The sequence below is a fragment of the Apodemus sylvaticus genome, chromosome 1 (assembly GCF_947179515.1).
Source record: "Apodemus sylvaticus chromosome 1, mApoSyl1.1, whole genome shotgun sequence".
Lineage (NCBI taxonomy): Eukaryota > Metazoa > Chordata > Mammalia > Rodentia > Muridae > Apodemus > Apodemus sylvaticus.
The window spans coordinates 74,140,461-74,164,601 of record NC_067472.1 but is presented as its reverse complement, the minus strand read 5'-3'; the positions used below and the strand labels follow the sequence as shown (position 1 = coordinate 74,164,601).

Below are 24,141 nucleotides of genomic sequence, written 5' to 3'. Positions count from 1 at the left end.
CTGCCTCCGCCTCCGCCTCCGCCTCCGCCTCCGCCTCCGCCTCCGCCTCCGCCTCCGCCTCCGCCTCCGCCTCCGCCTCCGCCTCCCTAGCGCTGGGACTGCAAGTGCATGCCACTGTGCTCAGCTCTTCACGCAGGTGCTTAGGATCAAACCAGCAGCCCCAAGCTTGCAAAGCAGCGCTTTACCAGCTGAACTGAGGCTGAGGCTGTAACTTTCTTTTCAGTCTTTATGTTTTTTTGTTTTTATTTTATGTGAGTATTTTGCCTGCATGTATGTTTGTGAACTATATGCATGTCTGATGCTCATGGAAGTAAATCCCATGAAGCTAAAGATACAGACAGTTGTGAGCCACAAGGTTGGTGCTCCAAACTCTGGTCCTCTGGAAGAGCAGCAAGTACTCTCAACTGCTGAGCCGTCTCTGTAACCCCTTAGCTTTCTTAGTTTGAACTCTTTGTAAACAAGGATTTTTAAAGCCTAAGTGATAATTGCATTTTACTTTTTCTTTTTAGGGATATAGAGGCATCACCTGCTTCATAGTAGACCGAGATACAGAAGGTTTTCACATAGGGAAACGAGAAAACAAAATGGGGATCAGAGCTTCTTCTACCTGTCAGTTAACATTTGAAAATGTCAAGGTAGGTATTCTAGAATATTCTGTAAAAGTTTAGTGAAAAATCAGCCTCACATAGAACCATAGAAAATATACAAGAGGATGGCCAAAACAACAAATAGTTTAAGTGTGCATGGAAAAGTTCTTGGTGGAGCTAGTCAGCAGTTAAGTCCTGACCAAGAACATTTTTCACAAGAGTTGAAGTCCTTTGCTCAATTCTTTTCTATGGAAAACTTTTCTGTCCAACCTTTGACCTGAAAGCAAATTCCAGACATTAACTTTAATTATTGTTATTATTATTATCATTATTATTATTTATAATATAAATTCTTCTGAAACATTTGTACTTATAACTTGGCACTTAATGAACCTAACTCTACTGGGAGAAGGAATTCTGAGGTCAGTACACCAACGGCCACAAGATGGAGATGTTGCTTAGTAAGAGTGGAAAGCAACCAGGCTACACTCACAAAACAAGATCTTTCTCGGGATGCTGGAGCCTGGCTTGGGCACGGATGATCCACGCTCCTGGATCTTTGTGGGCAGCTGTGTCTGGAGTACTGAGATATCATCACAGATATCGTTGGGCCTAATTCCTTCCTTCTTCCTACTTGCTCTTACCCCATCCATTCCTCCCTGCTCTCTCTTAACTAAAGTATTTTCTTTTGTTCCTAGTATTGATTTGTTCTAAGTATTGATTATTGAGGATATTTTGCTGTATGTATGTGAATGTTGTTTTGCATGTATGTATGTATGTATGTATGGTGTGTGTGTGTGTGCATGAACCATATATGTGCCTAGTGCCCTCGGAGACCAGAAAAGAGTACAGGACCTCCTGGAACTGGAATCACAGATGATTGTGAGTAGCTATGTGGGTGCTGGGAAGAGAACCTGGATCCTTAGAAGAGCAGCAAATCCTCTCAGCCACTGAGCTATCTCTCTACTTTTACTATTAACTTTTTATATTGTAAGGAAATATAGCTTATAATATATAGCTTATACCTTTCTTCTTTTCTATTTACTGACCGCATTCTCACACATGTGCGCGCACACACACACACACACACACCTCAGTAGACTTTTCTCAAAATGAATCATCTCAACAGAAGAGCAGTTTATTACTCTTGTTTTTGAAAATACTTCATGTTTTTGTGGTTTCTAATGACTTATCTCAACATGATTAACATACAAATAAGAATTGGGGGAAACTTGTTATGCATATATGTTATTGACAAATTTTGTAAAGTTCCCTGTTTCCAAATGTATTCATTCATTAAGGAGATTGAGCTTAGGCTCAGGAGAATGCACGACTGAGCAGCAGGGACTCGGGAGGACAGTCAGGAGATGCAGATGTCAGCAGGCAGTCGACCCTGGGGGCTTGGTTTGGTTGCTTTTTTCTTAATTGTTTTATTTTTGTTTATTTTATTTTCTGTGTGTGAGTGTTTTTGTCCGAATGCATGTATGTGTACCACCTGTGTGCTGTTGCCTGCAGAAGTCACAGGAGGATGCCAGATCCCCTGAAAGTGGAGACATGAATGGTTGTGAACAATCATATAGAGTGCCAGGAATTGAACTTGGGTCCTTTGGAAAACCAAGTGCTTGTAACCACTGAGTCATTTCTGCAGCTTTTCTCATTGACGTTTACTCAAGACCACGATAGAGTAAGGTCACCATTGGGGAGATTCAAGTATGTGTGTGTAATTACATATTATGTATATTTAAAATAAAAATAAATGATGTAAATCTAAATTTGGAAGTAAGTATACATTTGTATTTCCAGGTTCCAGAAACTAATATTTTGGGAAAAATTGGGCACGGTTATAAGTATGCCATAGGAAGTCTTAATGAAGGTAGAATTGGAATTGCTGCACAGGTAAGTCTTCTGAGCTCCTTCACATTTTGAGCCATTTAAGATAAAAATGAAAAATAAAAAAAAAAAAGAATTGCAATGAGACAATTAATTATCTGGAAGCTTTTGAACACAAGGTGGCACCCTGTCCTTGCATGAGGGAAAAGAATTGCTTCAGATTATTTCTATCAAACTGTACTTTGGTCAATTATGTAAGCTCCCAGAAGATCAAACAATGGCTTAGTAATAGCTGTTTTCTGCTTTGAGAACATTAAAGTATTATCTAATACCTACACCAGTAACTTCAAGGAAATATATTACATATTAAATAATCGCATCTGTTTTTCAGTTAACTTTTCAAAACCTGAAATTCATTCTTTTAGAACTTTTTAAAATTAAGAACATGCATTCTATAAGTATGTATATTCTATTATGTAAGCATACAGATATTCATACATATATTCTATTATATAAGAATCCATACATATGTTTGTATATATACATACACATATGTATATTTACATACATATATTCTATTATGTAAGGTTTTCTTCATATATATGTGTATATATATATATATACACACACATATAACCCTAATCTCAACCCTTAATATATTTATATCATATCATACATACATATATATGTGTATGTGCATGCCTGTGTGTGTGTGTGTGTGTGTATGTGTGTGTGTGTGTGTGTGTGTGTAATTCTGATTACTCTCTTCATTCTTTCCCTTATCTCCTTCCCATCCTTAGCAACACCACACCCCCTTCATCCTACCAGATTGAATTTTATAACTATTGGCTCCATTTCCAGGGCACTATTTGAGCACTGGAGCTTGGTGGACTTACCCCCGACCCAAAATTTGTCAGTAGCAGGTAGTTCAACACTGAGATTTGGCACCCCCTAAGCCCTTCCTGAGCCAATCAATAGTCAGATAGATAGATAGATAGATAGATAGATAGATAGAGATATATAGATATGTTTTTAATCAGTATCTAAGATTTACTAACTTTAAAGCTTTTAGATTTTGATACAAACTATATCTGTTAGCTGTTAAAATAGTTAAATGCTGAATTATTACTCCACATTTTTCCTGCGACTCTTTACTACATTACCAAAATGATGTTCCCCCTACCCCTGAGGGGAGACTTTCTGAGGACCCTAAACATACTAAGCGTCTGCTCTACCTCTGAGCTATACCCTCACCCTAACAAACTATTCTTAGACCAGAATTCAATTTCGGTTGCTGACAAAGCTAAAAGAGTTCTAGCATACCCGTGCTTTTAAAGGTTTCTTGTTGTACAACTTCATTGGATACAACATCAAAGCTCCAGCATGAAGCCTTATGATTTCTAGATACATAATATAGATGTTCTGACCATGAAGTCCATGACATGGGATTGGGGAGATTCAAGTATGTGTGTGTACTTACATATTATGCATATTTAAAATAAAAATAAATAATATAAATCTAAATTTGGAAGTAAGTATACATTTGTATTTCCAGGTTCCAGAAACTAATATTTTGGGGGAAATTGGGCATGGTTAAAAGTCACTCCACATCATCTTATAACCCAGTAAAATGTTAAAGCAGACACATACTGGTCTCAGTGGGTGCTTGCAGAGGAAAAGGTACACCATGAACTAGAGTCACTGTTCTTCAAAACCCTGCAATTGCAGGGAATTTATTTCTTTACTATTTAAAATGGAAGCATCCTACCAAGACAGAAATGCATGTTTTCATTCACAGTGGGTAATTTCAATGTTTGAGTCAGGGGTGTTGGCACATGCCTGTGATCCTTGGGTTTGAGGCAGAAGGGCTGAGAGTTTGAAGATAGACATAGAAAGTTCAAGGCCAGTGTGTACATAAGGAAACCTACCTAAAAGATGAACTTCAGGGCTAGAAGGATGACTCAGTAGTCAAGAGCACTGACTGCTCCTCTGGAGAAGCCAGGTTTGGTTCCCAGGTGGCTCACAACCAGCTGTAACTCCAGTCCCAGGGGATCCAATGCTCTCTTCTGTCCTCTGAAAGTCCTGCATGCACCTGTTACACAGACATATATGCAGGCAAAACACTCATACATATTAGAAAATGGTGAAAAGAAAAAAATGTAAGACCCCAAATGAACCTTCACATTCACAGAGGCTTACATGCTGGAAGATGGCATTGTCTATAAACACCAAAACTTGCTGACTCATTTTAACTTGGGGTTTGTGGGGACATTGTCCCCTTAATTTTGGATATAATCTTCCGTTTTTCAGAGAATACTAAATAAAGGCTAAAAGAAAATGTGAATGAACACTAATGAAATATTGATGTTTTTGAGCATTTCACCCCCAAAGCTTTAACTATTGATTTTTTCTTTTTCTTTTTTTAAACCTACATAGTTTGACATAATTAGATAGTGATTTACTAGCTACCTAATGTTGAAGTTTAAAAACCATTTTTAAGCTCAAATCGTTCGATAGTTATAGAAATTGGTTAGCAATGAGAGAGTTCAGTTAAAACTGTGACCACCTTTTGACTTGTTCTTCAAGTGTAGAAATTAGTGTTTTTATCAGATTTTCTCATCTGATACTTAACCCCAGTTAAGTCACCCAGGGAGGTCTTTAAACCACATCCCCTCATCCCCCTTCCTCCCACTCAGTGGTAGAGTGCTTGTCTAGCATGTTGGTATCATGGGTTATCCCCTCTGTACTTCAGAAAGCAAAACAAACAAACAAAGCAATGCAGTGAGTCCATATTTGACTCTGAGGACTGGAGACAGAGTCTAGTCTTGAGTTCATTCCAGGCTAAGCTAGAGAATCAGAATTTAATGAAGAGGACTTTCTGAGCAGTGTCCTGGTCCTATAAACATAGCTGTAGCCAGAATTTGCTAGAATTAAATGCACTTACTCCTGCATGTATGAAAAGAGTCCACATTGTCTCCACATGATCAGATACATTAACAAAGATATATAGTGAGTACCCAATGCACCTGCCAGCTCCGCATTCCTCTCCAAGCTTCTGGCCCCGCCCCCTTCCCCCTTCCCCTTCCCCTTCCTATCCCAGTTCAGTCTTCCCTGTGAAAGGAATGTGCTACTTAGGTAACTAAAGGCATAAACTTGTGACAAAATACATTTTGATCTTTTGGTTTCTCCCTTTTCTTTAAACAGATGCTAGGACTGGCCCAAGGATGTTTTGACTACACTATTCCATACATTAAAGAAAGGATGCAGTTTGGCAAACGAATATTTGATTTTCAGGTATATATAATTAAACTCTTTCTGCTGTCTTGGACTTTTCTCCTTCCTGTGTTGAGAGCCATAGAGGGAGTCCCCCAAGGATGTTCTATTGGGAGAAGTAGGTCTCATGGGATACACTTGTGGCCTTCTTAATCTTTTCTAAGGGCAGAACCATAATCCTTGAGGCCACCTGTTGTATGTTTGGGATGCCTTGGTGAGCACTGGAGAGCTGTCCCCTCTGACCTCAGAAGTCCAGCATCCCCTAGGTTCAGTCAGATTCATATGACTTTATCTGAAGTGCCTGGCACTAGAAATATTTCAGGCTTCAGGTGTTTGCAGAGTTTGGGACATTTTTGTGTACATGTAAGATGGCCTGGGGATGTGAGGTAAATCTGAATAAACTTCATTTATATTCCTTATATGCCCTTTATGTAGCTCTGAGGTAATTTTATATAATACTTTTAATAATTTTATATATGACCCAAAATGTCATGGGTTGAACTTTCTACTTGTGGCACCATCTTGATAATTAAAAAGTTTTACATTTTGGAGTGTTTTGGATTTCAGATTTTCAGATTAGAAATGCTTGCCCAGTAGTAGCTATAGCTCCTACCATCATCTCCCTCCCATACAAGGAAATTGGGGCACATAGAAGGTGGGCTCCCAAAGTCATGTAGTTAGTTTGTTGTTTTTTTCATTTTGGTATACTAGAGTACTGTGTCAAAGCCAGCTTCCAGCGAGAAGGGCAAACAGCGAGACAGGGTAAAGGGGGTGTTTGATTTTCCCTATAAGCTAGGGATCAGTGTTTGTTTATATATGCTCAGGGTCAGGTAAACTACAAGTAGAGCAGTGGTTGCATTTTTAGAGACCATTGGGGAGTATGGGTTTTTTTTTTTTTAGGCGGAAATTTAATATTAAGAAATTTGGTCATGCTAGGCATGGTGGTACATGCCTTTAATCCCAGCCCTTAGGAGGCATAGGCAGGTGGATCTCTGTGAGTTCGAGGCTAGCCTGGTTTACATGGTGAGTTCTAAAACAGTCAGGGCTACATAAAGAAACCCTGTCTCAAAACAAACAAGCAAAAAAGGTGTGGGGGACAAAAGGGAAATTTGATCATTAACTGTATAAAGCTTTGTCGAGAGTCAGTAGGGTTATATTTCACTATCCATCACCCAAATGACTTGTTTTTCACCTGAGTGTGTCAATGACATCCTTGTCATCTCTAGACATTAAGGACAGGACAGAACTCTCAGTTCTTCTTTCAGTGTAGATTTGAGCACTGCTCCAGGCAATGCCTGCTGTTAACTGTACATCCAGGGACCTATGTCTAGCTATCGAGAGTTGGGTTTTTGTTTTGTTTTGCATTGTTTTTGAGGTTTTTTTTTCCCCAAGGCAAGAGGCATACCACTATTACCTTTCTGCCTCCCATGGTAGTTCATGCGGTCATTGAATAAACTGTTGTTATTATTGTTTAATTGATATGAAAACTATTTTATTTTAAAAAGGATTAGAATCTCTGAATTCTGCACAAAAATCCATCAGAACATATATAATAATGATATTGGCATAAAACAGGCAAATTGACTGATAGGCAAAGACAGAAAGGCCAGCACTAGACACATGCATGTTTGCACACTGGTACATGGTGGAAACAACCCTGTGGGCTACAACATGAGACTGTCCTCTGCATGTGGAAAAAAGTGAAATCATCTTTGATTCTTACAGCAGATAAAATTCAGATACAGTAAAGAACCCATATTTTAAAAAAGTTTATATTCTTAGAAGGAAGTAGGAGACTATGTTTATAACACTAAGGTAAGAAGGGATTTCATAAGTAAAACATAAAAAAAATGAGTAATCATAAAGGAAAAGAACTGGCGAATTTTCAGGCCGGCCTTGGCTACATAGCAAGTAGGAAGCCAGCCAGCAATCAGGATGATATACCAAGACACTATCTATAAATGAATGAATGAATGAATGAATGAATGAATAAATGAAAGAACGGAAAGGGAGAAAAAAGAAAGAAAGAGAAAATATAAGCAGAGAATTTGCTTACCAAATTTATTTTCCTCAAAAAAAGATATTAGAAGTGGGCTGGGCAGGAGGGGAAGCTTGGTGGTAGAGTGCCCACCTAGAACGTGGTATAAGACTTTGAGCTCAGTGCCCACAACACAAAAAGAGAGCAGAAGTGAAAAGACATGTCATAGCAGGGAGATACTTGCTCTGCATAGGCTCACAGGTGATGCTTCAGAACTTACACATTCACACTCGTCTTTATGCACATCAGAGTAACGTGAATACTAAATACCACAGAAGGAAAATCTGATATCTACAGATAGCCCCTTCTGCCCAAGCTTTCACTCCTTTCCTTTTGGAAAAGCTTTTCATTAATGGGATTATTAAATAATTGCTTTAACTGAGACTGTCTTAATCTTCAGCACATATTACTGAAATTATTTAATTGTCTTCTGTTATTAGACTCAGATCATGAAGACAAGGAATTCTGGCTATGGTGTTCATTGTTGTACTCCCATTGCTCAACACAGAATTAGCATATAATAAATGCTTGAATGGTGGTGGATAGGTTAGACATGAGAAACATTCCAGTCTATAGTAAACATTGAGGCTATATTTCTAGCAAATTGGGCTTTGGAGATTTACCTTTGTGTTTTGTTTTCATTAACGTATTTATTCATTTTACATTCTCATCACAGCCTCCCCTGCTCTCCTCCCAGTCTCACACTCCCACCCACCTCCACCCATTCCTTTCCCACCTTCTCGTCCTCCCCACCCCCATACCAACGTGCCCTGGCACATCAAGACTAAGTGTATCCTATCCTACTGAGGCCAGACAAGGCAGTTCAGCTAGGGGGAAGTCCTCCAAAGGCAGGTAACAGAGTCAGAGACAGTCCCCCACTTTAAACGCTGGGAGACCCACATGAAGACCAAGCTGTATATCTGCTATGAATATGTAGGGCGTTAAGTCTCATCCATGCAAGCTCTTTGGTTGGTGGTTCAGTCTCTGTGGTCCCCATTTTTTTTAAAGCCAGGGTCTCAGTGTGTGGCCCAGGCTGGACATGAGCTTGCAACAGTCCCTCTCGGTTTTGAGTTCAAATACTGGAACTGCAAGTATGTCCATTCATGCCTGAACCAAAGCTTAGCAGACCTTGTATGACCTCACGATTTACATCATATTCTCACTAACACATCTTAGTCATTGCCAGGCACTTAGTGGCACCTCATAACTAAATAAAATTTCAGGGTAACAGTAATTTTTTTAATATGCTATTAAAGTTGTTCTTTAAAATTAGAATAAATGGGGACTGGGGATATGGTTTAGGACTTGCTGGACAAGCTTGGAGACCTGAGCTCCAATAAAAGATGAATGAAACTGATATTGCAGAGGGGACAGGGCATCCTATCCCAGAGACTTACTAGCCAGCAGCCCCAGGGTAGGTTTGGTGAGATCCCTGTCTCCATAACTGAAGAGGAGAGCCACAGAGGAAGGTAATATACAGCTGCTATCTATTATTGAACATTGGAGAAGACTCACATTGATAAAGTTAGTTGAAGAAAGAAAATTGGTGCTTCAAATACTCTCATTATTCTATAGCTAGCAACTTTGAATGTGTTGAGGTCATGTTCAAATATCAAAATTTTCTTATTCAATCAAGCAAAGAATATTTGAAAGTTTTGTTCTGTTGGGATTTAATATAAGCCATTTATCATAAACAGTTGAAAATAATTACTAAATTTGAGAATCAAAGCTTTAAAACCTAACTTTTATGGTGCTATTTAAAATCTTAACAAACTATGAAGCATTACATGAGTTTTGAAATTTTTCAAAAAAAATCCATAATATCTATAGGGTATTGTTATTTCACTTTAGATTGCACATTTAAGGTATTTAAAAGGATTGAATCTGGATTTCTTTGGGGATATGTTTTGAGTCTGTGGGCATTGTGTATCTAACTTGCAGTTAGAAGTAAGCTGAGTTTTGCAAATTGTCATTTTCTAACATGGGTCTGAATGTTACAGGGGCTCCAACACCAAGTAGCTCAGGTGGCCACCCAGCTGGAAGCCACTCGATTGCTAACATACAACGCTGCTAGGCTCGTCGAAGCCGGAAGGCCATTTATAAAAGAAGCATCTATGGCCAAATACTATGCATCCGAGGTAAACTAGAAGGAGCTTTTTTAATAAATGAGAATCTTAGTCTTTCACTTGGGAATATTGGTTAAGCATAGGCTATCCTCCAAAAGAGAATGTGCTTTCCACTTCCTGAGGCAGAAGGGTAAGGGCAGAGCTGCCGTGGGAAGATGTGTGACTTCTGTGCTGTCTCAGTGTTTTCATGAATGGCCAGTTCAGGTTGAAACACACCACACCAAGTCCCTATAGAGGCCTCCTCTGAGGGATGGCTTCAGGCCGTGGTTTCAAGTTGGGGTACAATGAGTTGCCGTGAAGGATATGTTCATGGCTAGACCATATGAGACTGAAAGCACCAGGAAAACATGACCTATGTGTGTAATAGCTTCTACTCAGATATAGCCATTCTCTGTGTTCACATGGACTATGGCAAGAGAGTTGACCCACATTACAGGGCAGGTGTCTCCCAGTCTTGCCACTGTGTATAATATTTTGATTTAGGAGGATCCAACCTTTTGACATTCTCCAGATAGGAGGAGCTGTTTTCGTAGCTTTCCTGTGGTACATATAGCCCATGGGCTATAGGGTGGCTCCACTGACAAATACTCATTTAACCCTTACAGCTTCTAACATGAGAGACTGCCATGATCTGGGGTCAGTGTGAGAGCAGAAGAAACCGGGAGGCAGGCTGGAGGAGGACAGGCGGCCTGACTGGGTCTAAGGATGTCCAGAGAAAGCCTAAACCCCAGTGTCTCTCTCTCTCTCCCTCGCTGTCTCTCCCTTGCTCTCTCTCTCTCTCTCTCTCTCTCTCTCTCTGTCTCTCTCTTCCTCTCTCCCGCCTCTCTCTGCTTCTCTCTTTCTCTGCCACCTATCTGTCCAGACTATATCATTTCTTAGCCAAACTCCTGGGCCACCCAGCTGCTTTCATGGTCCCTATTGCTATCCCCAGTCCAATCTTGCTGTGTTTTTGGTGGCTATGATGTCACTTGGAACTTTTCAGTGACTTCTCACAGTAAATGGAACAATATTCATATTCGTTTCTCACAATGCTACAGCAAGCAAATTTCTCAAAATGTAGTGTTTTTGAAATGTGCAGTTTTTATCAGCTGCCTGCCACTTGAGGAGGTCAGAAGTCTGAAATTGGCTTTTTGGAGATCAAATAAAGATGTTCAGTGTAGCACATTCAAAGGTCTCTCTCTCTCTCTCTCTCTCTCTCTCTCTCTCTCTCTCTCTCTCTCTCTCTTACACACACACACACACACACACACACACACACACACTCCCTCCCTCTTGTTGCCATGGTCAGCTTGCCTTCAGCGACTAGCTCTCCAGCATCCTCCCTCCTTTATAAGCACTGTCGGGATCCACGTGCTCTGTCCCAGTACCCCAGATGATATTCTTGTCTCAAGTCCTTGCCTGCAAAGCCCCTCTGTTGTCGGGTTGGATAGCACATCCTGTTTCTGGGAACTGGGCTCTCTCTGGACATCCTTGAGGAGCCGTTACAATAGTCAAGCTGTCACCCTCCTCCCAGGGCCACCCTTCCAGTGTCTTCTTCCCACTCACTCTGACCCCAGTCTCACTGGTCCCTGAGGCCAATGGGCCCTGCTCTGTTTGGCGTCTTCATACATGTTATGCTATTCCTCGGCCCCTAACTCCTGTCGTAGCTCTCAGCCAAGCTGTCTCCTCACAACAGTTTTCCCGACGAGCTCTTCTGCTCTTTATAGCTTATAAAATCTGTGTCAAATGTTTTAATGTCTGTTTCTATATGACCACAAGGGTAATGCCTATCTTCCCCCACCCTCAGTAAATATCTGCTAAGAAATGATGCCTGTTGGCAAGCATCTGCATATAAAGAAACAAGTCTGGCTTCTTAAAAAAAAAAATCTGTGGTTTAATGGGGGATTTTAGAGAAATAACTGCAGCCCTTGCACTTGCTCCTAAAAATGTCGCTCCAAGGCTCACCTTGCACAAGTTCTGGTCTGTGACCTGCTCCCTGCCTTTGGTAGGTCGCTGGGCTAACAACAAGTAAGTGCATCGAGTGGATGGGAGGGGTTGGCTACACCAAAGATTACCCAGTGGAGAAATTCTTCCGCGATGCAAAGATCGGTAAGCAGACTTTCCATGTTCTCTTGTTTTATTTGCCACTGTGGGTATTTGGGCTATTGTGTTTGTCGATTTTATATTACTGGTACTTAGGTAAAAGCATTTTAATCTCTACAGAATGTTTATTGACTTTTTTGTGGCTGAATTTCTTCCTTCTTCCTATCAGAAAAATGAATTTATATTTCTAAAAACACCAAATTGACTCTTAAAATGCCTCCGTAGACCTTTTAAGAGAACTGCGACAAAATGCACTGTCTTCATTTTCCTGTTACTGAAGTTGTTGGTATTTACCATTCCTGGAGTCTAATGCTGCTCTTTGAAGTATGGTTCTAATTCCAGAAGGCAGCGGCCTCATCGTGCCTCAGTGCTCCATCAGCAGCTAGGAGAGCAAATGGTAGTCCTGAACGCTGCCAGGCCCTTAGAAGCAACTGGGCTTGCTCACTTATGCTCTAAGAGCCAAATCCTCAACTGCTCAAAGCAGATTTGAGTGAGCACAGATCAAATGGAAAACTGTTACCTTGTCAGAATCACTTTGGAAACTGAATCCTGTTCCTGAGAGTAAATGCAGGGATGATGTCTTCCATATTCATCTCTGCGTGGCTCCCTTCAGCTGTGGGTCCACTCCTAATTGTTCCATTTCTCCCTTTTGTTTAAGGTACAATATATGAAGGAACTTCCAACATCCAGTTGAACACCATTGCAAAGCACGTCGAGGCAGAGTACTGACGTCTGCGGAACGGGATGGGCCCTCTCTGATGTCACTGGCGAGCCATTCCAACTGCTGTGCCTTATGGAGCAGAGTCTGAGAGCAGTGCACTGTCCTGGTCTCAGGCCTGGACTGTGTTCCTGTCTCTTTCCAATCTACTCTAAAACTATTTCTAAGCTTCTGAACACATTTGTATTTCTCATCCAAGTTTCAGGGTATACAAAAGTTTCACTATACCAGCATTTGAGAAGAAGAAACCATTTGAAGTATTGGTATTGCTGACAGAAATAGTCACTTTATATTCCTACTACATCTTTGTACTATGGTATGAGCCAGAGGAACGTTTGTTACAGTTGGCAATTTTTATTCAATACTTTATAGATTCAGTGGTAAGTTGCTAAACAAGGTAGAAACTGATAAAATTTATTTGGAAAAATCTAGAACTCTTAGTTCTAAATATTAAAGAAAGAGTAGAAAATAAAAATGTAGCTTTTGGCTATATAATTGACAACAACAAAAAGTCCCAAATATTATTTTAACCAACAAAAGCAGTATGTTTGGCTGCTATAATTGAACTATATGAAAGATGTATTATGTGGTAGCTTTCAGCTGCTCATTTAAAAGACATGTCCCTGTATTAGTTTTCAACTATAAAGTTTAAATAATTTGGCCTAATCATCTGAAAATAATTTATTAGATCATGCACTATTTTTCAGTAGTATGATTTATTTCTGTATTTTTATTGAGTATTTTTTCCTCAAACTTGGTTATTGGACTTTATCCTAAATAGTAATTAATTGAGAAATTCAATTTTGGTTTTCAAAATTGATTCTTAAGAGAAATATACCCCCATAAGAAAATAATACCACAATCTCATAAGGATGGGGAAGGGAGACTAGATAGTCTGAAAGGGCACATTCAGAATAAATGTATGTAGCCATTTATATAGTATATTAAATAATTTTATATTTGTGAAGACAAATATCTATGTCTTACAATGTAAATGAAAAACAGGCAAAGCCTAATCAGGTGTCCACAGCTGGTGAAGCCATTGATCAGTGTTAGGAATTCACAGTCAAGACTAGACCCTCCGGTTGTAGACCCTGAGTCCTCTGGAGAGAGAAGCAGACAGTAGACAAACGAGTTTCACATTCCAGACGAAACATCACAAGCTAGATGTGAAAAATGCCCCAAGGCTCAAGCAGTTGCTGGAAATATTCTTTATTTTAGTGCGTTTGCAAAAGGATAATGTTTATTAAGAAAACTTGACATTTTCTAGGTAATTTTGCTTTGCACAGTCATGTTTATTGAGCTAAATTAATTTCCACAATGCAAATCATAGTTAAATATGCAAGGTTGTATAAATACAGTTGAGATAGGAATTACATTAAAGCAGTAGGAAGAAATAAAACAAATTTAGACCTTGAATCCAAAGAGATAAGGTCTACTTGACTTTCAAATGGGGAAAATGATCAAAGCCCCTCACCCAGGCTTTCAGAACAGACAGATGAGTATGATAAGAAGGGAAGGGGTGGATGCAGTGCCCTGCCGGGCAGACATCGTCCACGTCTGTGATAATGTCAAAGATGTGGGCTTACGGACGATGCAGTGGGAGTCAGAATGAGTAAACAGTCCTGCCCTCCTCCTCTAGAGTTAGAAACCTAGGAAAGGGTGATAAATGCCATGTTCTAACTCAGCATCCGCACAGACTGTCCCTTACCTATTTGGACTTTAAATGTGTCCATAGCACTCAAAATCTGTGTGTAGATTTTGTACATATTCATAAAGGATAGTTAACAGCATTACTTAGTAGTGCAATTAACATACAAATTCACCTTCTTCTGCAGTGAGTCTTTGTTTTGTTTCACCAAAGAGGACATCTGGGGTCTACTCATATTTCTTCTGATTTCCGTGACTTTCTAATCTGTCACAAAACTATGTCCCTTGAATTTGTGTCTGGTAAGGAACCACATGCTGTTTGTTAATTTGAGGATTGAGATGACATGGGGCACAGGAGATAAAGAACTGACCTGGTATATGCAGGTGGAATTGGTTGCCAAGTTTGCATCATTAGAAAGACTAGATAACCACAAAGGCAGTTCCGTCAATTGAAAATGGAACACTTTTAACCAAAGCTGCTTTCTCAGATCATCCATCCAAGGACAAAGACAAGAATTCGGATGGACTGGCTCATTACCAAACACAGTTGTTGTTCAACAAATTTTGGATTTTATCCTTGTTTTACTTTGTTGTTGATTTATTTCAAGTTTAACTGATAAATAATGAACATCATAGTGATATTGTGATTGATCAGTCACTTGCAAAAGGTTATAGCCCAGATATTAGGTCTGAAGATGGCTGTGTGAGATCATTTTGTATCACTGTTACACTGTTTTTAAAGAAATACTCCTCCGGGTATTTATGCTGATCTGTCATAAAGCAAAAATTCTATTTTAATGGTATGTATGGGATTTTTTTCATTGTTCTAAGATCAGTGTACTATGTGGAATGAAAAGATAAAGCACTAAGTACACTGGAGATTCTTGCTGCTAGAATAAAGCACGGTTGCCACACATAAGGATGAAGTCTTCTTGAAAGGCGGGAAGAGTGGACAATACCTTTGTCCACCTCGCCAATAGCTCTTAGGTAAGCCAGTTTCCTTCATTCTTAGAGAATAGGCCTTGTAATATAGACTAAGTGTAAATTCATGATGCTAAAAGTCCACCCTCCCATCCCCCAGAGGACTCTATTTGTTCATTGCAGTGTTGGCAGCTCTCAAGTGGGGAGGCCACTGCTTTTGAGCATATCCTCCCAGCAGATACTATCCTGCAGATGTATGTGCTTGTGTGTTAAAGAATTACTTTCTTGTAAAGTTATACTATCCCACTTTTAAATTCAGTGATACACCACAGTACAGTGCCAGAGAAGATTCCAGTGTGTATATCCCCTATTCCTACATCAGTTTAAAAATCTAGACATCGGTAAAAAATGTTTTCACTCAGAATGTCTTCTTGTGATGGTTCCATCTGAAATATTGTGGTTTCTGAGCTACCATTACAAAAGTAAGTGTCCTCTCTTATTTAGGGTGTGTCCCTTATTTAGGGTGTGTCTGCCCTTACTTAGGGTGTGTCCGTGTCAATGTAGCATTTCTGTTTTCATTAACACAGATTCACAAAAATGTTAAGCAGAAAAGTGCCAATATGGGTCCTGTGCAGGAGTACTTTAGATCTATTGAAACTATAGCAAGCACTTAACACCTTTACTACACCCCAGCCTTTAGTCTCTGGGCCTTTTTTTTTTCTTTTGAAACAAGGTCTCTCTATGTGCTGTTTCTAGAACTTCACTATATAGACCAAGCTGACTTAAAGAACATACAGATTCTACTTGTCTCTGCCTCCCAAGTGCTCAAATTAGAGGTGTACATCACCACAGCCAGCTCTGTTCTATAACCTCAACACCTGCTAACAACAATCAAGAAGGAGGCTGCATTATGTCTTATTGTGCGGATAGCATGGAGAATTTAAGTAGGCTGTGCATTGGTTCATACATGGGATTTGTGGGGAATCTGGCTGCTGAAGGTTCTCCTACTTTCATTTCTTGGAATCATTATGGCTGTTCAATCTTCAGAGGCTTCCCAATGAAATGCCACTCCTAACTAGTCCTTTCTTACCTAATCAGCCTCCAGAGAACTCTTTTCAAGCTGCGAACAAGGTAGGTAGATGAGTATGGTTGGAGTGTGGGTTTTGGGAGACAATGATAAAGCATTGGAGGTGTGTGACTAATGCTTAGCATATATCAGACATTGGGTTTGGACTCCAATAAAGGAGTAGGTAAACTGGGTGACAGGAAGACAGCACTTAGAAAAGCAAAGTTCTGAAAAGGACCTAGTAGATTTGCACAAATAAACTGTCTGCCATATTTGACTCTTAAACTGTAAGAAGGTCTTTTAAAGGATGCAGTCACCAAGAACTATCCTAGGCTGTGTGTAGGCCTAATAGAAATCTAAGTGCTCACAACAGGGTATTCGAGTTGCAGTTATCTGTACAGACAGATCACTGTAAAAATCCTAATATTACAGCACTGTGAAAAACAAAACTGTGGTAGGACTGAGGGTATAGCTCAGTGGTAGAGCAATTGGTGTATGAAAGGCTCTGGATTCAATCCCCTTCACTGGAGAGGAGAGGAAGGAGAAAAAAACACTGTAAACAGGAAGTATAATAGGATGGGAATATAGCATACAGAGTACTATTTATAGATGGAAGTGGGTTAGACCTAATTATTAAAGAGTGCTCAGATAGCCCTGCATAGTGACATAGTTTAATCCCAGCCCTTGGGAGGCAGAGGCAATCAGATCTCTATGAGTTCAAGGTCATCCTGGTCTACAGAGTGAGTCCAGGATAGCAGAGCTACACAGTGAAACCCTTCCTTTCAGGGTGTGGGATTCAAATGAGAAGGCCAGAGAGATGGGTCATCAGTCAAAAACACTTTCTGCGCTTGCAAAGGACCCAAGTTTGGTGGTCAGCACCCATGTGGTGGCTCACAATCATTGGTAACTCCAGCTCCCTGGATCCAATGCTCTCAGCTGCCTCCCACAGGCACTAGGCACTCACATATCTGCAAACAAAGCTAGTGCCCATAAAGATAAACAAATCCTTTAATGCTATTCAAATGAGGTAAGAGAAAATTTTAAGTCCTAGCTACATAAAGCTGAAAATATTTAAAACAAGAAAAGAAAGTTAGAGTATATGGGAAAAGACTGCAAATGCTATAAAAGCAAAAATAGGAATAACTGTATATTTAACAAAACTGAATTAAAGACAAAACTAATTTTAAAGAATATCTCATAAAAAGGGAGAATTCTCCATGATGATCCAACAGCCATGAACTTTTATGACCCCCTCAAAACATATGGGAACTTCATAGAGCAAAACAAATAGAAATAAAAGAATAATTGACAAAGCTGTAATCATGGGCATGACTTCGAAATCAAGTCAAAGATGGAGCTGGGATGCAGACGTAATCTCAGCACTGGAAAGCCTGAAAGCAGGAGTGTCGCCATGAGTCTACAGCCAGCCGAGGTTACACGTGAAGGAGAAGAGGGCCAGGGCAGAAGAAAAGAAAATTCCCCAGTCTCTGGACCAAGAACTAGGTGCCTGTTTTAAATTGAGTGAGTGAGCTATGACTTGGGCCAAATCCAATGTACCTTCTATTGGCACTGCCTATTTTTGTCACAGCCTATAAGTTTGTAGATTTCTGTGCTGTAAATGGGTAGTAAAATGCATGGCATAGCTTCAAATAAGAATGGGCTTCTATGTTTCAAGCAATAAACACAATGTATGTAAATAACAAAATGTCCTTAATGTTGACTTTTGCTACAAAGCCTACAATATTTACCTTTTGGCCCTTTAAAGAAAAGTTGTCCATTCAATGACTACCTCTATGTCAGATTTCTCTCAAGAGGTTAATCTGTCAAACTGTCAGGGTAGAATACCAAAACACAAATTGACAATGAGCTATATTCACTCTTGATTTTATTTTTAATTCTTCTAGCTCCCTCCTTCCCTCTACAAATAGGTTCTTATCCCCATCCTTAAAAACTGAATTTTCTGTTGGGTAGTGGTGGCTCACACCTTTAATCCCAGTACTTGGGAAGCAGAGGAAGGGAGATCTCTGTGAGTTCAAGACCAGCCTGGTCTACAGAATGAGTTCCCTGATAGCCAAGGCTACACAGAGAAATTGAGTCTCAAGAAATAAGCAAACAAACAAATTAAAAAAACCCTGAAATTTCCCAGCTTGGTGTGGTGGCACAGGGTTATAATTCTAACAGTCAGGAGACTAAGACAGGAATATCATAAATTTGAATCCAAATGACCACAACCCCATTTCACAAAACTAACTCCCTAAATTCTCGTGAGCACTGCTCTGCAGGTCTGGAAGTGGACCATGGCTTCCTTATATCCAATAGCTCTTCATTCTTCTTTCCTCTTCTTCAATCACCATTTGTCTGCTTTCACTTTTATGGGTGAGTTTAAACTCCGAAGTCTTCTCTTTGTCCTCAGTTGGTACTCTGCTGTATCTATCCCAACTGTAATTTTCAGATGGCCTTCCTAGAAGCCTTGCTCTGTGCCTGAGACCTTCTTCTGGATTCTTCTCCCCTCAGTGACCACTTTCATCCTGACGCTGTCCATGTACCCCACTTTTCTTTACAACAGCCTGCACTATCCTCTAGAGATCAAGGAGTGTCTTAGACGCGCAGGCTGAGGAATGGTGCCCCCCCCCCCCATGTTTCTTAATCACCCTGCAGGGGCCAGCAGACTTTGGAAGTCTGAGTTTACATGCCAGAGAATTGAAGCAGGAGTCCTGGTCATCTATCAGGGTAACAACGGAGAGTCACATGAAGCCTTTAGTAAGGGTGGAATGATCTAGAATGGTTCTTTTCAAAAGGCTCATTTCTAGAGCCATGAATCCTCTGGTTGGGCCTGGGCCTGGGAATCCGTCTCTTTAGAAGCCTTCCTAGGGACTTCATCACACTAAAGCTTGAAAAGGGTTCTCAAACAACTCTTATCCCAAAGACCCCTTTTTCTGTTTCTATCCCAGTGTCACCCAGCAAGGCTCAGTCAGTAAACCTCAGGGCTCCCTGAAATCCTGCCTGCTTAAGGAAGGGAAAGAGGACCTCTCTACATCTTCTCAAAGTTCATCACAGATGCCCCATTTCCATCCCAGAGACCTCCTGGGAAGGCATATGCCTACTGCTTTCCTAGGTCTGTGCAACTGAAGCTGCCAGGAAAGATCTACTCACCATACTCCCACCCCACATGGAAGGCTCCATGGTGCTTGTTTTGCTGGGCTTTGCCTTCTTAGCAAGAGAGCCCGTGAGAAGGAGGCTGCTAGGATGCGTCACCAAAGCTTCATGTTTTTAAAATCCAGCTGTTTCTCTGAGAGAAGTTTTCCCATTTGGGGATGTAAACTAACAATAAAGTGACATCAGACAGTATGGTGGTGTACCCGTGCAGGGCTAGGAGTCAGAGAGCTCATCCAGCCTAGTGGTCAGCCCCAGTACAGTAAATGTACAGCTCCATCCTTCCCAGGCACAGGCTTCAGTGCACTTGTTGATGGGTGCTATGCCCATTTTCAAATGTGCTTAATAATTCCCTCACTTCCCCAGTGGGCATGAAGTCCTGGGAATTACTCAGGTTGAAATGTATTAATATGAAAGGTTGCTGGATATAGCAAAGCGTATGCCTGAAATCCTGCTGGGGAGCAGAGGTGGGAGGGTTATAGGTTTTGAGCCATCCTGGACTAAAAGCAAGTTTCAAGGCAGTCTGGGTTCATAGACCCTGCAGAGAAAGAAGAAAGGAAGGATGGTGAGAATTAAAAAAAAAAAAGACATGGACTTTATGTTTTGTTTTGAATGTTGTGTTCAAAGGACAGATTGTTGGTGTCTGTGTTCTCAGAGGTCCCCTTGGTGTGCGTGAGGTGCTGCCTTTGCTTGCACTCTTTAACTCAATTGACCCCGAGTTTACACACCTTTACCTTGTTCCCGCTGACTTTTTTTTCTTTTTAGTCTGTAATTTCTACTGGACCTCAGCAACCAGGATGATCTCCGGAAGAACAAACATTTCAGAACAAGCTGGCCCCAGCATCTCTGGCTACTAGTATAGGGGATGAGGGGACTCAGTCTGAATGAGGCTGAATGCAGAAGTCTGAATGCCAGGGCAGCAGCCCGCTGCTCCATTCCAGGAAAGCACTGCACATTCTAGGCAAAGGGCAGAACATCCCGCTGGCATTTCGAATAGCTCTTGAAAGGCAGCCCTCGTCCGTCCTTGTTCATGTCCAGCAGGGTTCAGCAGGAGCAGGCAGTGCACTTGTGTTTGGGGTTAATTGGTTCTTTGGTTTGAGGCTTTTATGTCGTTTCTCTCAAGATCCACCTCTTACTCTTCAGCCGTTGTCCGATTTGATTGACTTCTAAAAAAAAATGGTGTCCAATTCCTTTACCATCTTAGGACTTCAGTTTGTGGTTTCCCCTCCAGGGCCACCTGGTCACTTCAGCAAAGGACACCTGAGGCCTCCATTCTCGCTGAGGTCTCCATTCTTGCATTCCTCGCCTAGAGCTAGCAGGTGACTATTAGACTCATCAATGGGCCTATTCTTTCTAGCTTTTATATTCAGAGTTCTACTGCTACATTTCAATGTAATTTAAGGTGTAATTGGGGGCTGGAGCTGAAGGATGAGTAGTTAAGAACATGTGCTACCCTTGCAGAGGACCAGGGTCTGTTTTCTAATACCTCAGGGCAGCTCACAGCCTCCTCTAACTCCAGCTGCAGAAAGCCTGATGCCCTCTTCCAGCCTCTGCGGGTACTTGCATACATACAGTGCACTATACGTACACTCAAGGACACAAATACACATAAGATATAAATAATAAGTGTTTTCTTCTAAAGCATTTAAAGTTATAAATTATTTACACAAAACTTTTAAATGTCTCTTTTGAAATTTTAACTAAATGTTATAACTTTTTATTAAAAAATAAGAAAAAGAAAACCCTTTCACAGACTTCGGATTCAATGTCTACAACCGAATGTAGAGAATTCACATGATATTCTGTGTGTTACCACTAGGCCTTAATAGTTTTTTAAATTTAAGAGAAAGTGGTACAAATTAGTAATACTTCAAGCCATTGCCCAGCCCCTGTATGAAACTGTTCCAAAGCCAGGCCTATTCCTGGAGGTCTTTGGAGCTGCCCATCAAAACACAAAAGAAAATTCAGAAAAGATCAGCTTAGTGCCATGGGGAGTAATGACTGGTTACAGGAGAGTCTGTTACTCTTCTGTCATCTGAGAGGAAGGAAGCCTTGACAGGTTTGTAATTGGTCTTCTAGCTAAGAGAATCTTCCTTACTGCTGGAGTAGTGTATTCCTCTGATAGTGACTTCCCCTGGTGGTTTATGTTTGGATGTAGCCTCCTTTTGTGTTACTTCTTTGGGGACAGGGCAGACGGGGAGTGGGGGGGGGGGGAGGGGGCGTGGAGCTCTAGCAACTTGTAAGGTGTTAGGTGACAGAATGATATTTAGGTTCCAGGCCATGGCGTGCTGGCATGAAGTATAGAATTCCAGTGAATACATTTATTATCTGTTTGTTTATGGAATGCAGGCCATAGACAGTGTAAGATCTGAACTCCACAGGTCTAAGAGCAGTTATCATATTGAAAATATTTGAGCTAAACTTGGAAAAAATGTGTAGGATTCATTCTGAAAAGATCTGACTGATTGCTGGATTCATGGGACTAATGAGTTAATATTTTGTCTTTTCATTGTTTTTTCTTTTTAAGTCAGGCTGGAAAGGTAACTCAGAAAGGCAAATGTTACTTCTTCTCTAGTTTTGGAGGCTTCTGGCTTCAAATCTTCAGCTGTGAATTCATAGCTTGTAGTTACTACAGAAATCAGGGGGCGGGGCTTGGGGAGCAATAGAGGGGGGAACAGCAGGGAGCAATAAATCAGGAAACAGAAAGGGGAGCTCCTTAGGGAGGGGAGGGAGGTAAATGCAGAGGAGGGGGGAATAGAAGGGAATAGCAAGATACAAGTGATCTGATGGAGCAAATGAGAAAAGGGGGTTCTTTAGGGAAAGGTGACAGGTGTAAGTAAAGGGGAGGGGCCAGTAAAGTAACAATAAGAATATTTGAAAAGCCACAAGGAGTTAAACTGTTAACTATTACAAAAAAACCTATAATACACATAGCTTTTTTTTTTTAGCTTTGTGTGTAAATATACATATAATTTGAGTGAACATTTCTCATCTGGGCTGATGATGCTCCCTCCAAGAACCAAAGACCACCTAACAAAAACCCCAATATCAGATATGAGACGCCCTCTTTTGAGTGGTTGACCACAACAGTCCAAGAGACTCCCAAACATACAGCCCATTGTTATGATCCCTACTTACCCCCAGAGGTGGAAGGTAAGTCCCCATTGCTTTAGAAACAGGGCCCAGAGACCCCTGAGCTGGAACTGATCTCAATGCCCCCTTCTCTGAGGACTAGCTTTCCTTGGCCAAGAAGGCATCATGCAAGTTTGCAAAGGCACCTGTGAACCACATCAACAGCCAGCATGACATGGTGGTGCCGAGGATGCAGTACTGGCACACATGTCTTACATGTAACCAACAGCTCTCTAATTGGAATTAAGACCCACTCAATAACAATAGAAGTCATGGTTACCTGAAGATAACTATGACCACCATATCCCTAATGACCATCTATAAACATTTATTTGCCCTTATACCTACAGATAAGTGTAGCCTTCTCTCCACCACTCATAAATAAAATTTCTCTTTGCTGCTGCTGAGGACCAAGGCTGGGTCCAGGGTGCTACCAGAGCCAGGGGCTGTGTTCATGTCCTTATCCTGTGTTACCCCCAAAGGCCACACAATATCTGTGGTCTCTGCTGCAGCTTGAAACCACGGTGATTGATGTCCATGGACCAGGCCGCCGCTTGGGGCCATATTGATCTGAGTAACCTGTGCTACCACCCGAGGCCATGGTTATATCTGTGGTCTGAGCTGCCTCCGGGGGTCTTATCTGGGCCTGTGGGCCTACTGCAGCTGAGGGCCATGTTTGTAGTCTGCGCTGTCACCAGAAACCATATGGAAGCTCATGATCAGTGCTCCTACTGGCTGTCAATGTCAGGAAGCTATTTTTGCAGTGATAGACACATAATTGAGAAAGAGGGACACGGAAGACTTCTGTGACAACCTCAACCCCCAAACTCCAAAAAAGTAGCAGCCTAAACAGGAAACCATCAAAGAGAACTCCTAAAAAAGTTTGATGAAGATGCTGAAATTTGCTGTCCACAATTTGATGGCTTCTGCATGGGGTAGGGGTGGGGCATCTATTTAAGGGGCAGATAACTAAGAGTTTGACCATGTTCCGGTGAGTATGTTGATAACACAAATTGGACTTTTAAATTTTTAATATTTTTATTTTCTTTTGTGGGGAGGTCACAAGGGTGGGGGCTGACATGGAAGGACTGGGCAATGAGTGTGACTGGGGTCAGCATGTGAAGTTCCCAAAGATTCAATAAAAATATTATGTTGAAGAAAAAATGCAGATTTGTGAAGCACAGTCCCAGTGGCTGTATCTATGGCACTTCCACTCTTAAGGCTCAGGGAACATTGCACACGAGTGGGTGGGAAGACTGTAAGAGTCAGAGGATCCGGGAGTTGGCCGTCTCTTAGTGATATCAGAAGCTACACCCATACAATCTCATCAACACGACTGCCTAAATGTGTGCTGAACAGGAAGACACCAAAGAAGATGCCAAAGAGGACTGAGGACAGCCTCAACCCTTCACAAAACTATAGGCCTCCCCTAGGGAAGAGCACACCAATTTGTCCAGTACCTAACAGTCAGCCCTGAAAATGTGTAGCATTATATGGCCTGTGAAGGAATTGTAGGAATAACTTATATATATATAAAGTTTGAAGGAGAGTGGGGAAGGGTATGT

At 41.0% G+C, this 24,141-nt stretch overlaps 1 protein-coding gene across 1 annotated transcript in view; it reads left to right on the top strand.

Moving 5' to 3' along the window:
* Nucleotides 1–15,102, top strand: part of Acadsb (acyl-CoA dehydrogenase short/branched chain) — a 38,840-nt gene extending 23,738 nt beyond the window's left edge. Inside the window, exons 6-11 of the mRNA XM_052196886.1 lie at nt 510–635; nt 2,391–2,483; nt 5,622–5,711; nt 9,729–9,866; nt 11,843–11,942; nt 12,595–15,102. Coding sequence (XP_052052846.1) covers nt 510–635; nt 2,391–2,483; nt 5,622–5,711; nt 9,729–9,866; nt 11,843–11,942; nt 12,595–12,665 — 618 coding nt within the window. The 3' untranslated portion in view covers nt 12,666–15,102. The remainder of the gene's footprint in view (nt 1–509; nt 636–2,390; nt 2,484–5,621; nt 5,712–9,728; nt 9,867–11,842; nt 11,943–12,594) is intronic.
* Nucleotides 15,103–24,141: the final 9,039 nt, after the last annotated feature.